At 38.5% G+C, this 19514-nt stretch overlaps 1 protein-coding gene across 12 annotated transcripts in view; it reads right to left on the bottom strand.

Moving 5' to 3' along the window:
* Window positions 1-19514, bottom strand: part of TPK1 (thiamin pyrophosphokinase 1) — a 346106-nt gene that overhangs the window by 135771 nt on the left and 190821 nt on the right. For all 12 annotated transcript variants that reach the window (XM_045864113.3, XM_045864115.3, XM_064575817.1 and 9 more), the window contains one exon: window positions 13433-13579. In XM_045864113.3, the coding sequence (XP_045720069.1) occupies window positions 13433-13579 (147 nt within the window). The remainder of the gene's footprint in view (window positions 1-13432; window positions 13580-19514) is intronic.

The raw sequence follows: 19514 nt of genomic DNA, 5'->3' as shown, positions 1-19514 counted from the left end.
ACACGAATCATGTAAGTGCAAACAGAATCATGGAGTGGAGAAAGCTAAAGCATCAGTCTGACACGGATTTGGAATGTGGCTTTACTGTTGAGGAGTGGAATAACCCCTGAAAGCCAATTCATCTTTATAAGACCCAGTTTGTTCATCTTTAAAACTGGATCATATTGTCTCCACTTCATAAGGTGTTCTGAGAGCAAAAGAGGTCTCAAATGGGAATGTGCATGGAACCACCTGAGGAATATTCTCAAAATATACACAGCTTCAACTCAATGAACTACCTAGTCTGAATTTCCAGTATGTTCTTTCAAAAACTACACATGGATAAATGACAGTACATTTAGAAATGTCCTTATTATGACATTTAGTCATAATAAAGAAATAAGGATGATCTCTACTGCTGAATAGAGTGGTTTTCAAAATATGTGAAAAAAAGGAGGTAGAGACGTATATATAGTATGCTAAATTTCATATAAAAAGGGGGAAATGAGGGGCGCCTGGGTGGCTCAGTCATTAGGTGTCTGCCTTCGGCTCAGGTCTTGGTCCCAGGGTCCTGGGATTGAGCCCCACATTGGGCTCCCTGCTCCGCAAGAAGCCTGCTTCTCCCTCTCCCACTCCCCCCGCTTGTGTTCCCTCTCTTGCTGTGTCTCTGTCAAATAAATATATTTTTTTTTAAAAAGGGGGGGATGAGAAAATGTGTACATATTTGTTTTGGCTTTTTTTTTTTTGCAAGAATCTGAAAAATTCTGAAGGAGGGTGGTGGTGGTGGTGAGGGAGATAGGAATAAAAGCAAGACCTCTCCCGAGGGTATCTTTAATCAAGCTTTGCCTTTAGGCTATATAATTATTTGTAAAATATTTTAAATGATTAAAAAAATAAGGTCTTATAACTTCAAATCAACTGCAACAAATGAGCCTAGCAGTATATTAAATAGGCAGCATAACCACAGAAAGAACAAATTTTAGTATTTAGAGTGAGAAATTTTAGATACAATACTCTGGCTGGGATATAATTTAAAGACAGACCTACAAAGACATCTTAAATTTCACTCAGTAGCTTTACTGTTAGTAGTAATGTGGGTATTATAAATATGAAACTGACTACTATATACTATAGTATAATACAAGTATAGCATTTCAAGCCAGGATTTTGTGTGTGTGTGTGGGGGGGGTGGTTAAAGAAATAAAAATATAAAAGTTTAAAAACTACATATTAAAACTGAATTCAAAATATCAATGTGGATCCATGATTTATACATACACACACACACACATACCTTTTTGCTGTTTTTAGTTCTGTTTACTGAGAAAGTCTAAAAGCAATGCCACACAGTACCAATAAGCACATCTATTACCTGGATCTTGGTTTCTAAATATCATCCTCCACCTTGAAGTATTTAGAACAAAGTGATGTGATATCTGCAACTTACTTTCAAATGGTTACCAAAAGAAAAAAAAAGGTTTATATATAAAACACGCGATAAAGTGTTTAAAAAATTACAAATGGTTGGAATATGTTGTTCATCATGCTAGTCTTTCAAATTCCCTGTAAATATGATTCTTTCCATAATAAAAAAGTTGACTAAGGAAAAAAATAAGGCTGTGCAGATGATTTCAATGCCTACTCCTGAATGAGCCACTCTTCATGCATAGATACTGCTTGCAACTGGTTACCTTTCCTTCATTCTTTTGGAGTCCTCCATATGGATCCACTGAAATTCAGGGAGGAGGCATGAATTCCAACAGAAGGCTATAAAGCAAATGGCACAAGAGTAGGATTCAGAGAATTCCTAGACTCTCCATGGATGTACCATACTCTTACAACATTGTTCTGTGCAGAGTTTCCTCATCTGAGAAAGAGAAACAACGAACAGGAGTGCTCTGCTTAAGAGGACTGCTGGAGAGTCAAGTGAGATGATGCTGCAGGATTTCATACATGTTAAAAGCTGCGTAGCTCTACAAATACTATTAAAATATAATATTCCAACCTTTCAGGTACAGAGGTTATTTTATAATTCCTACATGGCTTTCAAGAGATTCCAGAGGTATATTAACAGACAGTATGTCTTTGACACTGAGACTATCTTATCTACTTGAGATCACATAGTCTGCTTCAGAAGACAATATGGGATTGGGGCATCTTTAATGCTATTCTCTGTCAAAGTAAGTTTAACCCTCTGTCTCAGTCTGTAGCTCATCCTAGGTTATACTCTGCTTTGCTAACTTGGTTCCTAACTTTGATGCATTTTTATAAATTTCACTGTTAAACTATTCCATATGCATGTGAGTCAAATATAATTCTGATCATGACAAAGTTATGAAGGATTAAGTGGACCTTTTAAAAGACAACTATGTAGGATAGTGGTTTTCAAAAAAAAAGAAAAAGGAGAAAAAGAAAAGAAATCCTCCCCAGTTGACCAGAGAGTACACTTATTTTCCTTCCTCTCAGTAAGATTGGCTTAGAAGTGCTGAAATTCTTGGTGTGTGTGTATGCATGCACATGTATGTTACATACAGTGTGTGTGTATGTGTGTGTGTGTGAGTGTGTGTGTCTGTAGGAGGGCAAGGCACCTTACACCATTCCTTGGAAGAGCTTTATAACATCCAGGAGGGTGAATGCACAGTTTAAATAAGTACCCTCAAATCCCAGCCCTTCTAGCTGAACTTTATTTTGATACGTTTTCCACTTTTTCTTCACTTTCAGTTTTGATCATTTTGGGAACAAACAAGATCAAAATGCTCCCAAATTCAGGGGGGAAAAAATCTTAATTGGATAAGAAGTAATACCACCCAGCTGGAGCCGTAAGAAGCCCTTTATACAGAAACTTTCACTTGTGCCAATCTTCTTCCCAGAGGCTCATTTCATTGCCCTGCTGGTGACACTCAGATCACTTCACAGTTCATTGATACCGCATTGGCAACCTTTTGTTTTCAATCAAAGAGAGATGCTGAAGCAACGCTCAATTGAACTAAGTCTACATGACACAGTGTGCTTGTGTCCTTGCCACAGAGGACTGTGGAAGGGGAACTAAAGGAAACTCTGACACCTAGCATCCAATATTCCATTACGTTACCTACAATTGGATTATGATGAATTAGGATGACAGAGCCCACACAAATGCTGATGCTGTCTTTTCTATTGTTTTGCCTGCACACAGCAGGCTTATGGATTGCATCCAGTCTCCAAAATGGATTCTCTGTCACTCATGGTTGAAAATGAAAGGCCAATGTTCAAGTAAGTTTTTAAACAGTTTCCATAGAGACTGAATTTGGTATTTCCTCCCTTGTTCCTTTGGAATCACTGAAGGATCACCATAGGTTTTTGCTGATGGGTCATCTTTCTATAAGCCCTCTTTAGTGAAAGACTCCTATAAGGTTAAAAAACTTGTAAGCTGTGAGTGGTGGGTGTCGGGCTGTTATTGCACGCCTTTCCCTCTGAGACTTCATTGTACCCAGGTTGCCTTAAAACCTACCAGGCCTGCCACCATCGTCCTCAAGGATAGAAACACACTGGCAGCCACCTAAAGCAGCCATCACTCCTTCAAATGAGCTTTCAGTGAAGTAGGAAGAAAGCGCATGACAGTAGAGAAATAAGCAGACTAAGTCACAGCCTGGGACGCCCAGCCACCCTGTACTGTATAAGAGGAAGCAATCATGAACACTTGTTAATGGCAACAGTATATTTAAATCGTCTAAAACTTCCTATTTATTTGGATTTGGCTAGAATCAGATGAACTAAGTGTGATCATTATTTCATCTTTGATCATAAATATGTAACTGTAATTTTTTTAAGGTTTAGAAAATGAGAAAAGTTATAACTTAGTAAATTCTTTCTTATGGATAGACTGCTTGGGGTCCATGTGAGAAAAAAGATTTTAAAAAGTGATGAAAATGATCCAGATGGGGGAAGTTCAGAAAGGCTTACTTGGAAATTCTGTGTAGAAGTCAGAAAATTTGAGTAGGGCTTTAAGAGAGTGACTTCAAAATTATTTGTGGTACAGAAAAGCAGTGGCTGTGGTCAGTTTGGGAAACAACTGATGGACCAGTTTCTTAGGTTGTATAACACAGAAGATGATAGGCCAGCAAGAGGGAGATTTAAAGGTCAAACTCAAAGCTTCACACTTAGCCCCAGACCAAGGTGCCCATGTAGAGGAGGAGGGGAAGGGCCCACCAGGATTATGGAACTGGGGGCAGGCCAGGAAGAGAAGACAGACTTGAAATAGGTTGAAAAGCACTTCACCAGCATCTGGTGACACAGTCAGCGTCCATCACTGTGCAAGCCATCTTACAAACGCATAGCATGGTAGCTGCACTTCTGCTCATGCCTCGAAAGAAAGGTATAATCCCTAACATTCATGTTCTGGTTTTGTTTAGCTTGGAAAACGGCCTCACCAAAATAATTTTGTAAGTCGTCATTACTTCCCAGGTCAGTCCCCCAAATTCAATTAAAGTGAATGAACAGTGAGAAAGGGTTAGCAAGAGCAATGGATTTCTACGTCCCTTCCTATTTAATAATCAACTGAAAGTAATCTGGTTTCTACCCATATTTTGCCATGAAAACTGTACCTGATCAAGTTCCTTTTGAGCTGCCAAACTTAGTCTATCTTTTATATTCTCAGCACCTTAGCTGATCACTCCCTTACCTCTTGAAATTCGAAACTACCTTGGTCTCAGTGATACCACTCTTGTAGTTCTCCTATTTCTTTTCTGTTAAGGTATTCTATTCTCTAGGGTTCTGCCATTGATCTTTTCACTCCATACCCTCTTTCAATGTGTAAGACTCCACTCCAAGTTTTTAATTACCATGTATATGTTCATGATTCTCAAGGTATATCACCAGGTCAAGCTGTGTGTGTGTGTATAAGTTGAGTAGAATCATACACACACACACACAGAAGAACTGCCTAAAAGGAGAAATTATTCTACAGATATCTATATATCTATATTTAAGCACTTCTACATAGTTTCAAAGACAGATCAATCTCTTTGTGTCCCAGAGTCAGCTGACCAACTTCCTATCTTCACCTGTTCTTCTCATATTCTCTATTTTAAAGAAAGACAGCAACCAACTGCTTAATCCAAAATCCTAGTCATTACATTGACTCCCTGCCCCCCGTATTCCTCCAAAGAAGACTTTCGAGCACACATCCCAAGGAACTCAATCAGCAAAGTGAAGCTGACTTATTCATCATTTCTTTTTTGGATTTCTAAGAGTTGAATGGCTTCCATCTCTTCCCTAACCAATTTATCCAACATTGCTACACACTAAACTCTCTAAACGGTAATCTAATGCCATTCTCTTGATAAAAATGCTTAATACCTGAGCTCTGCCATCAATATAAAGACCATCTACCTGAGAACGCAAACAAGTCCCTCTACCTTTCTTACCTCTAGCTGCATCTCCTACGGCTCCCAAGAATCTAGCAATTGTGCCAAGTTGTCTCAGGTTGCCTTGCACATGATACTCCTTCCACATTAAATGTCTTTATTCATCTCTCTTTGCCTAACTCCCCATTAGATGTTATCTCCCCTGAGAAACTATCTCCATGATCACCACCAACCCTGTCACCAATCTGGATTAGATGCTTTTTCCATGCCATCCTCACAGCACTCAGTGTTTTGTTTTGAAGGAGGCTCCACACCCAGCATGGAGCCCAACCCAGGGCTTGAACTTTTGATCCTGAGATAGAGACCTGAGCTGAGATCAAGAGCCAGAAGCTTAACCAACTGAGCCACCTAAGCCCCCTGCACTCACTATATTCTTCTAACAGATTTCTGAATTTTGCAATTTATTCTTCTGGCTTTTCACTGAACTATGAGCAGTAGAACAGAAGCCATTTGCTTTATTTCCACATTCTCACTGCCTGCCACAGTATCTACTACATAACAGGTGTTTGAAGAATGTTTGTTGATGAAATATTCTATGCTGTAAATCAACAAAACAGAACACAATACCTATAAAATAAACTCTTTAAGAATGTGTGGTTAACTTCTTAGTTACATTAGTTTAATTAAACATGAATAAAACCATAAAGGAAATATTTCTTTGGCAATCTAAAGAGGACATTAGAGGGCACTTAGAAAAATGAGAATTGTATAGCTTTAGAATTTTGTTGTCTTATTGCTCATTAAAATGTCATGTTTTCATAATAACATACTAAGACTAACACAATGTTCTAAACAGGATAGGCTTTGGTTTATAATTTTAAAACTCCCTGTAGAGGAGGAAGGGGAAAAGCACACAGAAGAGGAAAGAAGAGAAGGAGAGAACGAGCACAGAAACATTTTCCCTAGAAAGCTGGGCAAGGTTTGAAGTGAGGGGACAGAGGAGGATGCTTTGGGAAGATGTGTGTCTGTATTCCACATGGAGAAGCTGCTGCCCTGGCAGAGCAGAGCAGATAAAGCCAAAGAGAGTGAGTAATGCAGAGGACACAATTTGAAGGTAGAATGTTTAGGTCAGACACTGAGTGGCAGAACTTTCCCAGAAAAGCAAGCTTAGATGGGTAGTAGGGCAGAGGAAGGAATGGGTTAGCACTTGGAGTTATGGAAGAGGAAAGCGAGAGCTCAATGTGACAGCCCATCCTTAGAGAGGAGATGCCTGGTGGTTCTTTGCAGACGACTGCTGCCTGAGATCCACCTCATGTTTAGCATCCATTTTCTTTCAAAGAAACACTCTGTATGACCTTGGGCAAATCACTTTACCTTTAAGTCCCTACAATTGCCTATCCACAAAATGATCTTTAAGGTTTTATACCATTTACACTAATATTTAACGGTTCTATGCTACTATACAGTTTTATTTTTAAGTAGGCCTGATACCCAGCCTGGAGCCCATGGTGGGGCTTGAACGCATGACCCTGAGATCAAGACCTGAGCTAAGATCAAGAGCTGGACACTAGAATGAGTCACCCAGGCGCCCCCACTATATAGTTGATATTCTGAGAATCACTTCCCTGGTGCTGTCACTGATGAGATGGTCCTGGACATGTGGGTAGACAGACCCATACCCTCAGATGGTCCTGGACATGTGGGTAGACAGACCCATACCCTCAGTTCGCAGCAGAAACCATCATGCATGCCAAATTTACATCATGGATATCCAGCTTCTATCAGACTCTTAACATTTTCCTATCATATTCATTACCAGCATTGCAAATGTCTAATTTATAAAATGTGAGAAATTTAAACAGCAAATAATTGTTCTAGTGAGTGAAAAAACAAGTAGTAGTGAACATGACTAAGATCATGAGGAAGAAATATTTACAACATATTTAGAAGTTAGCTCAGGTGAGATAAAAAGTGATGGAACTCTGCTCTGTAACACCATTCCCCTGCATCAGATACTGGAATCCTGACTAGGAATCACTGAACAAGGTTTAGGATAATGTAAAAGGCACGCCTTATTAACTCTTGGACATCTCATTTCTTGGTCATAAATCCTATTAACTTGTATTACCAACTGCCATAAAACTTGCAGATAAAAGATAATTTATGCTCAGTGTACAGAAGCTAATGTTTCTGTACTCCTGAGAAGCACAGGAGCAGAAAATGAGAAAGTACGTATGAGAAATCTGGAACCATCCACACTCTGCATGGCTGGCATGATAAACATGGCTGGGAGCATCTAAATGTCTTCATAAGGAATACAGCCTAACTAATAATTGATATCAGTAGTGTTTCATGTCGAAAATGTCTCTCACTGGTTTCATAAAATCTCCTGTTCATAAAAGGTCATAAAGTCTTATTAAGAAGACATTTTGGAAAGTAAAAGAGAAATGCTTACTTTTAAGGGAGGAGCTATTATGCATTCTATTTTTAATTTTCCATTTGAAGGTATGTACCATCTGTCATTTTTAAAGTAAATGCTACCTACTGAGGCTTTCAGTCAAAATGATATTTTGACCCATAACAAGTGAAATATGCCAAAACACTATAAAAGACATTATATATTCAAAAATAAACCAGCTAAAAAATTCCAAACATTTTTCCATATTTATATAGATCTGGAACTATACCATTGTCTCCTTGTCTTAAAATTCAATTTGTGATGTAATGTATGGGGATTAACATAACAATAAAAAAATTAAAAAAAATTCAATTTGTAATAACCAAAATAAGTCACAGAAAGGGGAATGAAGAGAGAATGCAGATGAAAGATTTCGGTCTGGAACAACCTCTATAACCTTAAGGGAACGGTCTCTGGACATGTGGGTCAGCCCGCAGTGACCGAAAGGACTCTCCGCTCATGAATGAAGGACGCTGACTTATTTATCTAACAGTCTCAAGAGAGTCTCACATGTAGACTATCGCAGAAATGCTAAGATAATTTGGGGTTTGGGTGGCTTTTTTATAAAGATTTAAAAAAAGCACACTTTAGTCCCCTGGTCTAGGGCTATCACTGCCACTTAATAGACACAGATGAGTTCTCTTAGCAAAGCACAGCACCAAAACATTTCATCAGTCAAACCAACAGTTCCCATAACATGTCTCATCCTCCTGCTATTATCTTCAATTTCAGACAATCTATAATTACAGAACCAATTCTAGAAAACACTGTTCTCAAAAATAATACTCATAATAATTAGCATTTACATTGAGTTTCACCACTTTTGAAGTATTTTTAGCAAAGCTCAAAGGTAATCTCACTCAATCTTCTTCAATGATAAAAATTCTTGATGTATGTAGATTTTGTTATACTTGAGGGAAATTCGAGTCATTTTTGTTTAGTTTAGGGGAGCAACGAGGTGGGATATACCTTTAAAGTGTACCCCAAATTCATCTTATTTGAAAATGTTGTGAAGAATAATTACACACACACACACCAACTGGCCCCTCAGTTAAACATTGTTTATGGATAATCACCAGCCTATGAACTGTAACTTGTTCTAAGAGTTCGCTATTTGCACGTTAATCCACTAGCCCTAAGAAAGAGGAAATGTAGTGTAGTGGAAAGTGTTAGGTCAAAACACTTCGCTGTGTGACCGACGCACCTGTCCTGCTTTCCTCACAGTACTGTTATGAAGCTCAAATTAGACCCTTCTTGTAAAAGTTCCAAAATTATCTTCCTTTCTGAGAACAGCTATTTGTTGACTTTCAATTAAAAATACATTTAAAAAGTTTCAAACCATTCTTTATTTGGCACTGAAGCATACCAGATTGATTTTCTTGGGCCCTAGTTCCACAATATGTGAAAATGGTTTCAATTTAAAGTTATGAGGTTTTTTCTGTCCATTTTGATTGTGATTATGATCAGTCCTATAAACAATGAACAGCAACTATAGACACCGAGTATCCTCCCAAAACATGCACACTGCCTAATAGAGATGTATGCTCTCGTACATGGATAACATCAAAACACACATGACAAAGTCAGTTCAGCTCAATGATCTGAGTCTAATTTTAGAATGTAGAATGGTTCTATGAACTAATTTTAGTATAGCTTTTGATTAAGTTTTGGTGTTAATCACATTTCATAAGTGCATAATTAAAACTGTTAAAAATATGGCACACTATATAAGATTGGTTCATATCCTAAACCCTCAAACATACTCATTTTGACTTTTGCATTTATACCAATAATTGTCTTAGTGTTCTCTTACTAAAAGCAACTGAAAAGCAGGGACCTAGTATGTGTTTCTGGGGAGATTTTATTTATTTGACGAGAGAGAGAGAGGAAGAGCACACTCTGGGAAGATTTCTCTAGAACAAGTGCCAAAGAGAAGCAAAGCCATCACTGTTAACCCCGCAGGTAGAGGTCTATGCTAAATACTGTCACCCCTCTACATGACAGAGGGTGTGACTGTGCAGGTTTCTGCCCCACACTATGTAATCATTACTTTCTTAGGATAGGTAATTTCCTAGTTATTTCAATGAGACAAAATCACAATACCAAAGAATCCAGAAGGCATTGTTTTGGAGCATGTAGCCTATGACACGATATGACAACTATGTTGGGAGAACTGAGGATTCTGTTTTAACAACTAAGTTTAACATACTTTATAAATGGGAAAAAAAGTATGCTCCTAGAAATTATGTAGGGTCATGATTCCAGACTTTCTTTCCAAACTTCAGTTTCTGGCAGTTTGAGAGAGACAGTGTTCTGTGCTCACACAGTGGTTCCTCTCCCTGCTTCAAGGCCACAGCCTTCTTTTCCTAGACTGCCTTGCAGTGCGCTGGGGAATGTCACTGTGTTCCCACCAAAGGTGATAGAGGACACAGCCAGGCCTGGCCTTTAAAAACATGCAGTGCCACTTTCTGGCTATCTTTTCCCCAGATTCCACAATTTCTTCCAGTTGGCTTAGATATAAAATGGAGGATGCCGCCCAAACCAGACCAGATATTCCACTGATGAGAAAAAAACCTCAAAAACCTAATCTCAGATAAGCCTCTGAGATTGGGGGTTAATTACTCCTGTAACATAGGCAGAGTAAGACCAGACTTACAGAGGCAGTGTGACAAATTAGTACCCTGACCAACTTAAAACAATAAAAAGTGCTAGAAAAAAGTTAAAGAAATCTTTTTAAAGGCATCAAACATCTGTTTTTGTTTTTTTAAGGATACTCAGAAGCCAAAAACTAAGGTCTGACTGAAAAAGAAAACCAAATCTAACTTTCACCTTTGAAATATTTGGTGTTTACCAAAGCAGATGAACTTGAGCTTTGATTTCCAAGGCATCCAAGTATGGAAGGTCATCAGGAGACAAGGCCCAAGGCCTGCCAATGCTGGGAGTGTAAAAGGAGACTGCACCATATAAAGCAGAGACTTTCAGTGTAAATGAATATAAATAACACTCCACTGGACCACTAGGAAAACTGCCCAACCAAGCCCTGGTACTCTGTAGCTGAGAAGAGGGGGCAAGTCTCCCCTGAGCACCTGTAACCTAGCAGAACTGCTAGAATTCACAACACCTAGATGGTCAAAAAGTCTCCATAGATGTCCTAGGTTGTTAATGGCTACAAATAACTGGGCTAGGAGTCTGCTCTAAATTCTCCATGGACTCACTTTTAACTCACACTTCAAATAATTCTCACAGGTGAAGTTCCCAGAAATATAAGGTCATGGCCAAAAATCATAACACACAGAAGGAATCAAGGTTACAAAATATAAAAGTGAAAGTGAATACAAGACAGTGGACTTATAAAGACCACAGGTATTAGAATTACTCTCGACAATAAAGTATGACAATTATGTTTTAAAGAAAGGGTCTTGAAAAAGTGAGTAGAGGACAAGCATATAAGAAAGAAGAATCACGGCAGGAATTTAAAACTCTGTGGATGGTTTTAGCAGCAAAATAGACATGGCTAAAGCAGAAGAGTGGTACAGAATACAGGTGATGAGCTTCAGAATGCAGCCCGGGGAGGTTAAAGCATACAAAATGTGAAAGAGAAGTTTTGAGATACACATGATACAACGAGAATCTTAATTACAGTTAATTGGAGTCGCCAAGGAAGAGAGAAGATTGGTACTGAGACAATATTTGAAAAACTAATGGCTGAGTTTTCCAAACGGACGACAGACAGCAACCTGTAGATGGAGGAAATCCAGTGAATCCCTGGCTGAAGGCATCTTAGGAAGTCCACAATTATGCACATTACAACGATAGTACAGAACACCAAACACACTGAACAATTCTTAAGGGCAAAAGTCATTTTTTCAGACATGGCTTTTTCTATCAGTTAACCTTCCCTTTTTTACTTTTTAAAAATTATTGTACTACAGCTTCAACTAGTAATCTATTAACTAGAATATGTACCTACAGTCAAGTTACAGGTGACTACTTTAGCAATCACACTATCAGCTCAATATTATATAATAAAGCTCAATGATTTATAATAGTAGAAAGTTTCACGCTTCAGAAATTGTTAGGAGATTAACAGGTATTTAACAAACACATAATTAGAAATCTAAGAAGCATAGCTGCTCATGTCATATCACTAAGTGAAATATTTTAATGACTTCCCATTACCTACGGCAAAAACATCCATACTCCACAGTGCAGAATTCAAGGCTCTTCATGATCTAAGTAGTTTTCTAGTCTTATCTTCCTGGCATTTTCCAAACTGCAGATCCGAAGACATGCCCTACGCTAGTACCTTTCTTTAGTGGCTCCTTCCACCTTGTGTGGCTTCCTCCCCATCTCCCACAGCCAACATCCACTCACCCTTGAAGGTCCTGCTCCAATGTAGCCTCAAGAGAATGAAAACCAGGGATTTTGTCTCTTTAGTTGGCTGCCAAATACCTGGGTAAGTAAATGCCTGGTGTGTATGGCAGGTAACCGATAAATATTTGTTGAATTAACTGAGTGAATAAAATGTGAGTGCCTCTGAGTGGACTTTCCTTACTATACTTATGACCAAATCATATCTTTCATCTCATTTATGTACCAATCTTTTAACGGTGCTTTACGTTTATGTTTTTATAAATGACTTCTTCGCTAGAGAGCAAAGCTCACATAACTAGTTCTCTTAGTCCTCAACTGCCTAGCAGTGGAATAAATAGCAGACACTCCATAATGGTTGTTGACTAAATAAATGGACATTATTGAGTTTGAAAACGGAATTCTTCAGCTCCCTTTTCACATCTCATAGGAAGTGTTCCAGAAAACAACAAAGCTAGGCAATGCAAAGAGCCAGGAAAAAAAAAATGCAAAGCTGGCTGAACAACAGGGAGCATGCATTGTACCTATATTAACCAAACAACAATTTTTAGGTAATGACATGCTACAGATGGTGGATAGCAGATGGGCAGAAGCAATGCTGTAAGCAGTACATTACAATGAGAGGCAAAAAAGAACAATTGTCCACTATCTTTTAAAAATGTTACCAAATGATTATTTTTGTAGAGGAACTCACTGATCAACCTTATAAAACTTATTTAATAAGAATTCTGTTCTAAGTACTATGTTGATAGAAAATTTCCTCGATATTCATCATGGGAAGTGAATGATATAATCATTAGAATTTATTCCGAGGCAGTGAAATTAATAAGCAGGCAACTTATGAAGAGTAAAAGCTAAAGATTTTCTTTTCAGTGCTTAACAAAATCAAATCCAGTTTCCAATTATAATGACAACACTGAAAATATATGAGAATTCCATTTGAAATATTTGCCAAGCTTTGTGTTTCCTCTGTTGAGATTTTTCTCAAGTGGCATTCACATTCAGCTGTTCAAAATGCAAAAGTGTTAAATTTAATTCTTAATCAATTTAATTAAAAGTTACAAGCAAAATGAAAACTTTGAGGCGTCTCCTGTACATTTTTGCTGTTCCATGCTCTGAGGCAGTAGACCAGGGTAAACACAAGTAGGTAAACATGGTCAATTTCACTCATGTGTCAACTTCGAAGACACACAGTAGGCTCATGTTTTCTGCAAGTCTACTCAAATGTTAAAAGTTCTGTGGAAGCAAAGTGCTGACATTATATTTATTCTTCACTTACTGGCTGAAGCAGGTAGATGAGAGATTCCTCTTGGATTATTATAACTGGCACAGGAGTGATGCACGTAGCTTGGAACAGGGTGCTCACAGATGCCATAATCTGGTCAAAACGCCCACCAAGACCTCCCAAGGTCACAATTACATCCACCTAAGCAAGGCAAAACAAAACTGAAAGTCACATACTTAAAGTATTTTCAATAATTAAATAGCATCTAACAATGAAAAAGAGCTTTCAATACTATTTTATGTGATAAGCCATAGAGAAATGGTAGATATCACTTCTCTTGTTCAGATGAAGGAATGAAGTTACTTGTTTAAAGTCACATAATTGGTGAGTAGCAGTCACATTTCGAGACCAACTCTTTCAAGTACAAATTTTATGTTTTTCCCATCTGCCTGTTAACCTGGAAAACTAGTCAACTCTTCCTTTACAGCTGTTTATGTGTTCCTTCCATTTGGAATCATCCCTGATTTCGCACCTGGTGCCTCTCCCGTCCATCCCCATAGCATACCCGTAGTCTCTTCTTATAACACACAGGTTGTTGCCCCACTAGAATTCAAGTATCTTTTTACTGAACCTAGCAATGTTGCCTAAACTCTCAGGGCTTCATTTTTATGTTTACGTGCAAAAATTGGATAGTATTTGCCAATTGATAAGGTTGTTACAGGGTTTAAATGAGGTAAGTAGAGGAGTTAAGTGTAAAGCATTTAGAACATGTTCACGACATAGTGATTGTTTAAAAAATATTAGCCATTATTCTCTTGCCATTGGCAACGATGTGGATGGAACTAGAGGGTATTATGCTAAGCGAAGTAAGTCAGTCAGAAAAAGATACCATATGATTTCACTCATATGTGTAACTTAAGAAACAAAACAGACGAACACAGGGAAAGTGAAAGAAAAATAAGATGAAAACAGAAGGCGGCAAACCATAAGAGGCTCCTAACTCTAGGAAACAAACTGAGGGTTCCAGATATTTTTATGCCAATACAGCTTTATATTATTTTCCCTTCTTTAAAACAGATGAGGATTGCTGGCGGGGAGATGGGTAGGGGGATGGGGTAACTGGGTGATGGGTATTAAGGAGGGCAGTTGATGTGGTGAGTACTGGGTGTTATATACAACTGATGAGTCACTAAATTCTACCCCTGAAACTAATAATACAGTATATGTTAACAAAAATGGAATTTAAATAAAAATTTAACAAATAATAAAAAATATTAGCTCTTATTCTATTGCCGTATTATTTTTGGTATTATTATAGTTATATATTTTTAACATTTTTTGTTATTATTACCTATACTTTGATATGTTATTTTCCTACTTAACACTTTCAAGACAGCATTTCCTGTAACTAAAGTATAATTTATTTAAATGTTCCCCTGTTGTTGAAAATATATTTCCAGGATATTAACATATAAAATTACTTTACTGCTTTCTTTCTATATAAGACAAAGGGTAAAGGTGGGCTGTGGGGAAGTGAAAGGGAGTAAAGTAACCTTCTCCTGCAAAAAGCAGCTGACAATGGGCTTGGGAACAGGACACGACGCATTGCCTCCTCCCTTGACCCTATGCACCTTCTTCTACTCATCCTAATCTCATAATGCATCAACACAGTCAAAGCGGATATAGTCATTGTGGAAGAGGAAGGCTTGAAGAGCTTAATTAAAATATTACAAGAAAACCTTACGAATAATAAAAACGGACTGCAATAATAATCACTACATCTGGAATAAAATAGATATTGTTTAAAAACAGGGAGCATGTGGTTTAGGTTTTTAAAATAGTTCATGAAAAAAAACCTTAAATAACATTCAGTCCATAAAGATGCCATGATTTTAAAAGAATACCACGTTAACCAAGCACCCCACTCTTAGAGGAACAGTAAGCATAAGAAGTCCATGAGGCCAAAGGTTGTGTTTCTCTGGTCCCATTGTTAGAGCCCTGGTCTCTGAACAGTGCCTAACACATCGAAGACAGCCAAGTGTTTGATGGAAGAGTAAGTGAAGACACTGCAAGAAATGACACACCGCCTAAGGAAGAAATAGCTTAACTGCTATATTGTGGGAATATGTAAATCAGAATGGGGTCCCATAAAAACACAAAAGGTAAATTACACAGAAGAACCAAGATATTTGAAATGAGTTTTCTGTTTCTGACTTCATCAGAAGTAGGGAGAACAGGAATTTTTACTTTGGATAAGATGTTTCATGCCAAACCTGTGTGGTGTGCCTGTCTTAGGATACTAGTTTTGGAGATCTTTCAAGGACCCAAAGCATTAGATTTGGGGTCCAGGAAGAGCACGCACCCTGGGAAGCATGTATTACTCTGAATACATAGGCAAAGACAAGGACATCTGTTAACCCTCTGAGGAAGAGGGTAACTTGTAAGCAGTTAGGCTTAGACCTGCCGAGGAGACTGCTTCTGTTTGGGGTATCAGGTCAGGGAAATGGCTAGGATTTATTAGTAAAGCCACTCCAGACCAGTGGGGAATCGGCCCAGAAATTATATACCACCTCGGAAAGACTAGAGAGAATCTGCTCTAAACTGAAGAAAAAGACATTCAAAGAAGTTATATATGAAATCTAGCGAAACTGCTAAGGCTCCAGTAAAAAGCACATGGCACCTTTTTTTTTTTTTTTTTTAAAGATTTTATTTATTTATTTGAGACAGAGAGAATGAGAGACAGAGAGCATGAGAGGGAGGAGGGTCAGAGGGAGAAGCAGACTCCCTGCCGAGCAGGGAGCCCGATGCGGGACTCGATCCCAGGACTCCAGGATCATGACCTGAGCTGAAGGCAGTCGCTTAACCAACTGAGCCACCCAGGCACCCCACATGGCACCTTCTTACGCACATAATCCTAAAGTCACATCAGAAGCAAGGCTGGTGAGAGTTTATTCACTATGCAGATTCCGGAACCCCTTTTTAGGTTCTCAATTTTTCATTACTATACTCTAAGCCTTGAGGGATCCCATAACCTTTAAGGCTGAAATTTAACCCCCTCTTCTGCACTGGGGCATCATGATGAATAAGCGGTATCTGTAGATCAGTGACTGAATTTTTCAGAATAAAGAAGCCGCAAGATTACTTCTCATCACTACTCATTCTCCCTACAGGAAGTATTTAGCAAGACTGATTAAAAACATTAGAGGATCAATGGGGGCTGCAGGCAGGGCAGGGGAGGGTCAGCCTGAGAGGTTTCTGCAGTTCTCTGGCTCTGGCTGTAAGTAGGGCGTCAGGTGTTCACAGAGAGAGCCGAGACAGTGATACCACCCCTACACATTTACATGGGTTTTGCAAGGCTACAGTTATGTCTTTAGGACTACAATGCCACTAGGACAGTGTTCAATCTGAAACAGACCATTTGCAGACTGCCCAGGGTGACTCTTCTGTGTGGATCCAAAGCCTTTTGCATTTATTTCTAATTTCACCCAGTGTGTGGTAAGTTTTTAAAACTTTGTATTTCCTGAGGCTTCAACATCTTCAGACAGTCCGTGAGCCCCTGGCCCAGGTGAACAGGTGCACAGGGTGATAAGGCTGGTCCCTGCCACAAGTTTCCCCTTCTTGCCCTCCAGACTGTGACCTAGTGACATTCCAACAGACCAATGAAATCCTCTCAAGCCTTTGCTTGTCTACCCACCTTGACTCCCAATAAAGCACTTCCCATGGGGCCTCGCTCTATCTCCCAGCTCCCGACCTGTTTGAGCCTGCTTGCTGGGCACTCCTCCCATGCAGCCCCCAGCATGGCACACCATGCCTTCCTTTCTAGGACCTGTATGTATAACAAGGCCTTTAATTTCAGATGTCTGTGTCTGCATCAGACAAAATTCCCAATTTAAGTAACATAAGTATTCTTTACAATATACCCAGTCGCACTTTGTTATAACTGTTGATATACTTGAGTATCTCTCCTTCTAGAAGAGGCCCATGTATCCCAGATGCTAGCTGCAGTGTTCGCAACAGAACAGACAACAAGTATTTACTGAGCTTCCCCTAAGCATATAAAAACTCAGGAAAAACTGAATAAATAACCGGAGAGGCAAGAAGCTATTTGTTAGGCTGAGTTAACATCATCTCATTCCTACAGGAGTACTTCCCTACTTAACAAAGGTTCAAATAGTCTGTGGCTTTTGAAAAAAGTAACTTATTTCATATGTGTTAGTTCTGGCAATATTTATGGATCGTTTACCATGTGTTAGGTGCTATTCTAAACACTTATGACATATCAGTAAAGAAGACAAAAACCCCTGCCTTCATGGTGTTGACGTTCAAATGGAGGATAATACACAATTGACAGACATACAAGTAAGTCTGTTAGTTAGGATGTGAAATGCTGGTAAGTGTTAAAATTGGGAGAGTAACAGAGCAGGAGAGGGGAGACCAAAAATGACAGGTTGGGAACATGCTTCCACTTTAAATAGGAGCTAGGTGATGGGTATTAGGGAGGGCACGTACTTCATCGAGCACTGGGTGTTATACACAAACAATGAATCATGGAACACTACATCAAAAACTAATGATGTACTGTATGGTGATTAACATAGTAAAATTTTAAAAATAAATAGATAGATAGACAGATAGATAGATAGATAGATAGGCGCTAGGGCAGACTACATTGCAAAAATACTAGAGTAGCACAAAGACCCAGAAGAGATGAGAGAGGTGGCCATGTGTGCGGATACCTGGAGCAGGTTCTTCAGACAGCAGACTGACTATGTTAAGGCCCTGAAGCAGTGACATGGCCCCAGGCATTTTCAAAGAGTATCAGGAGGCTAGCTGCTAAAATTAAATGAGAAATTAGTGGGAGAAATCAGAGTAAACTGTAAGTATTAAATTCATAGAGACTCGTTAAGCCACAGTCCCCGACTTTTACAGGCATTAAATGGGGAGCCGTTATGAGCAGAGGAAGGACATGATCTATGTATTTCCAAAAGTTAGTATGTGTCCAGAATTTCTCCACTTCTCAATACCCACAACCTCATCACAACTATGGCTCAAGCCACCAAAATCGCCAGGGGGTGTAAGCCAGCATTACATCACACAAGAAGTGGCACATAACAGGTGTCCAGTAAGTATTTTTTTGAATAAATGAAAAAATGAAACAGGGATTGGAGGAGAGTAAAAGAACACGGTCAATGGATCAGAGTACTGGTTGAGCTGAAGAACTGCTGGAGTCAGGCTACAAAAAAGTGAGTCAAATAGATAAAACAGAGGTTATGGAGGGCTTATAAAACTTGCTATCAACAAGGTCTAGGTGTGTTCACTGAACTGAGTAATTTAGTTAAAAAAGTAAATAAGATAACCAGAGGGGATAAGTTTAAGGAAACAAGAGGTCTGTGTATTGGAAGGTTCATTCAAGTGTATACAAAATTTACCATGAGTCAAGACAGTACTGCTGAAAAAAGTATTAGTGACCTTTGGTGACCTAGAAGTTTACTTGATCAAGACAGGAGGGGAAATGACCAAGACTGTCATGATGAGGACTGCAGCAATGAGTGATTGAGTTGCCATGAGGTTGAGAACTAAAGTTTTTAGGGCAAAAGAAGAAAGGAATAAAACAGCACTGTCTAATGTAAATATAAGGGGATACATATGGGCAATTTTAAATGCTCAAGAACTACATTTTAAAAGTTTTTAAAAAGAGGTAAAATTAATTTTAAAATATATTTTAATGCATTACATCTAAATATATATTTTAAGATGTAATCTGTATTAAAAATACTGAGATGTTAGGAAAACTGGACAATCACATGCAGAAGAATAAAATTGGACCCTTATCTTATACCACTCACAAAAATTAACTCAAAATAAATTGAAGACTTAAACATAAGACTTGAAACTATAAAACCTCTAGAAGAAAACATAGGGAAAAAGACCCTTGACATTGGTCTTGTCAACCATTTTTTAGAGATGACACTAAAAGCACAAGCAACAAAAGCAAAAATTAAAAAGTGAGACTGCACCAAACTAAAAAGCTTCTACACAGCAAAATAAACAATCAACAAGAGGAAAAGGCAGTTTTTGTTATAGAAGAAAATATTTGCAAATCATCTATCTGATGAGAAATTAATATCCAAAATGT

The sequence above is a fragment of the Mirounga angustirostris genome, unplaced genomic scaffold (assembly GCF_029215605.1).
Source record: "Mirounga angustirostris isolate CCGP_5_RB_7025 unplaced genomic scaffold, mMirAng1.0.hap1 SCAF_12, whole genome shotgun sequence".
In the NCBI taxonomy this organism is placed as follows: domain Eukaryota; kingdom Metazoa; phylum Chordata; class Mammalia; order Carnivora; family Phocidae; genus Mirounga; species Mirounga angustirostris.
This window is presented reverse-complemented; position numbering and strand designations above follow the sequence as displayed.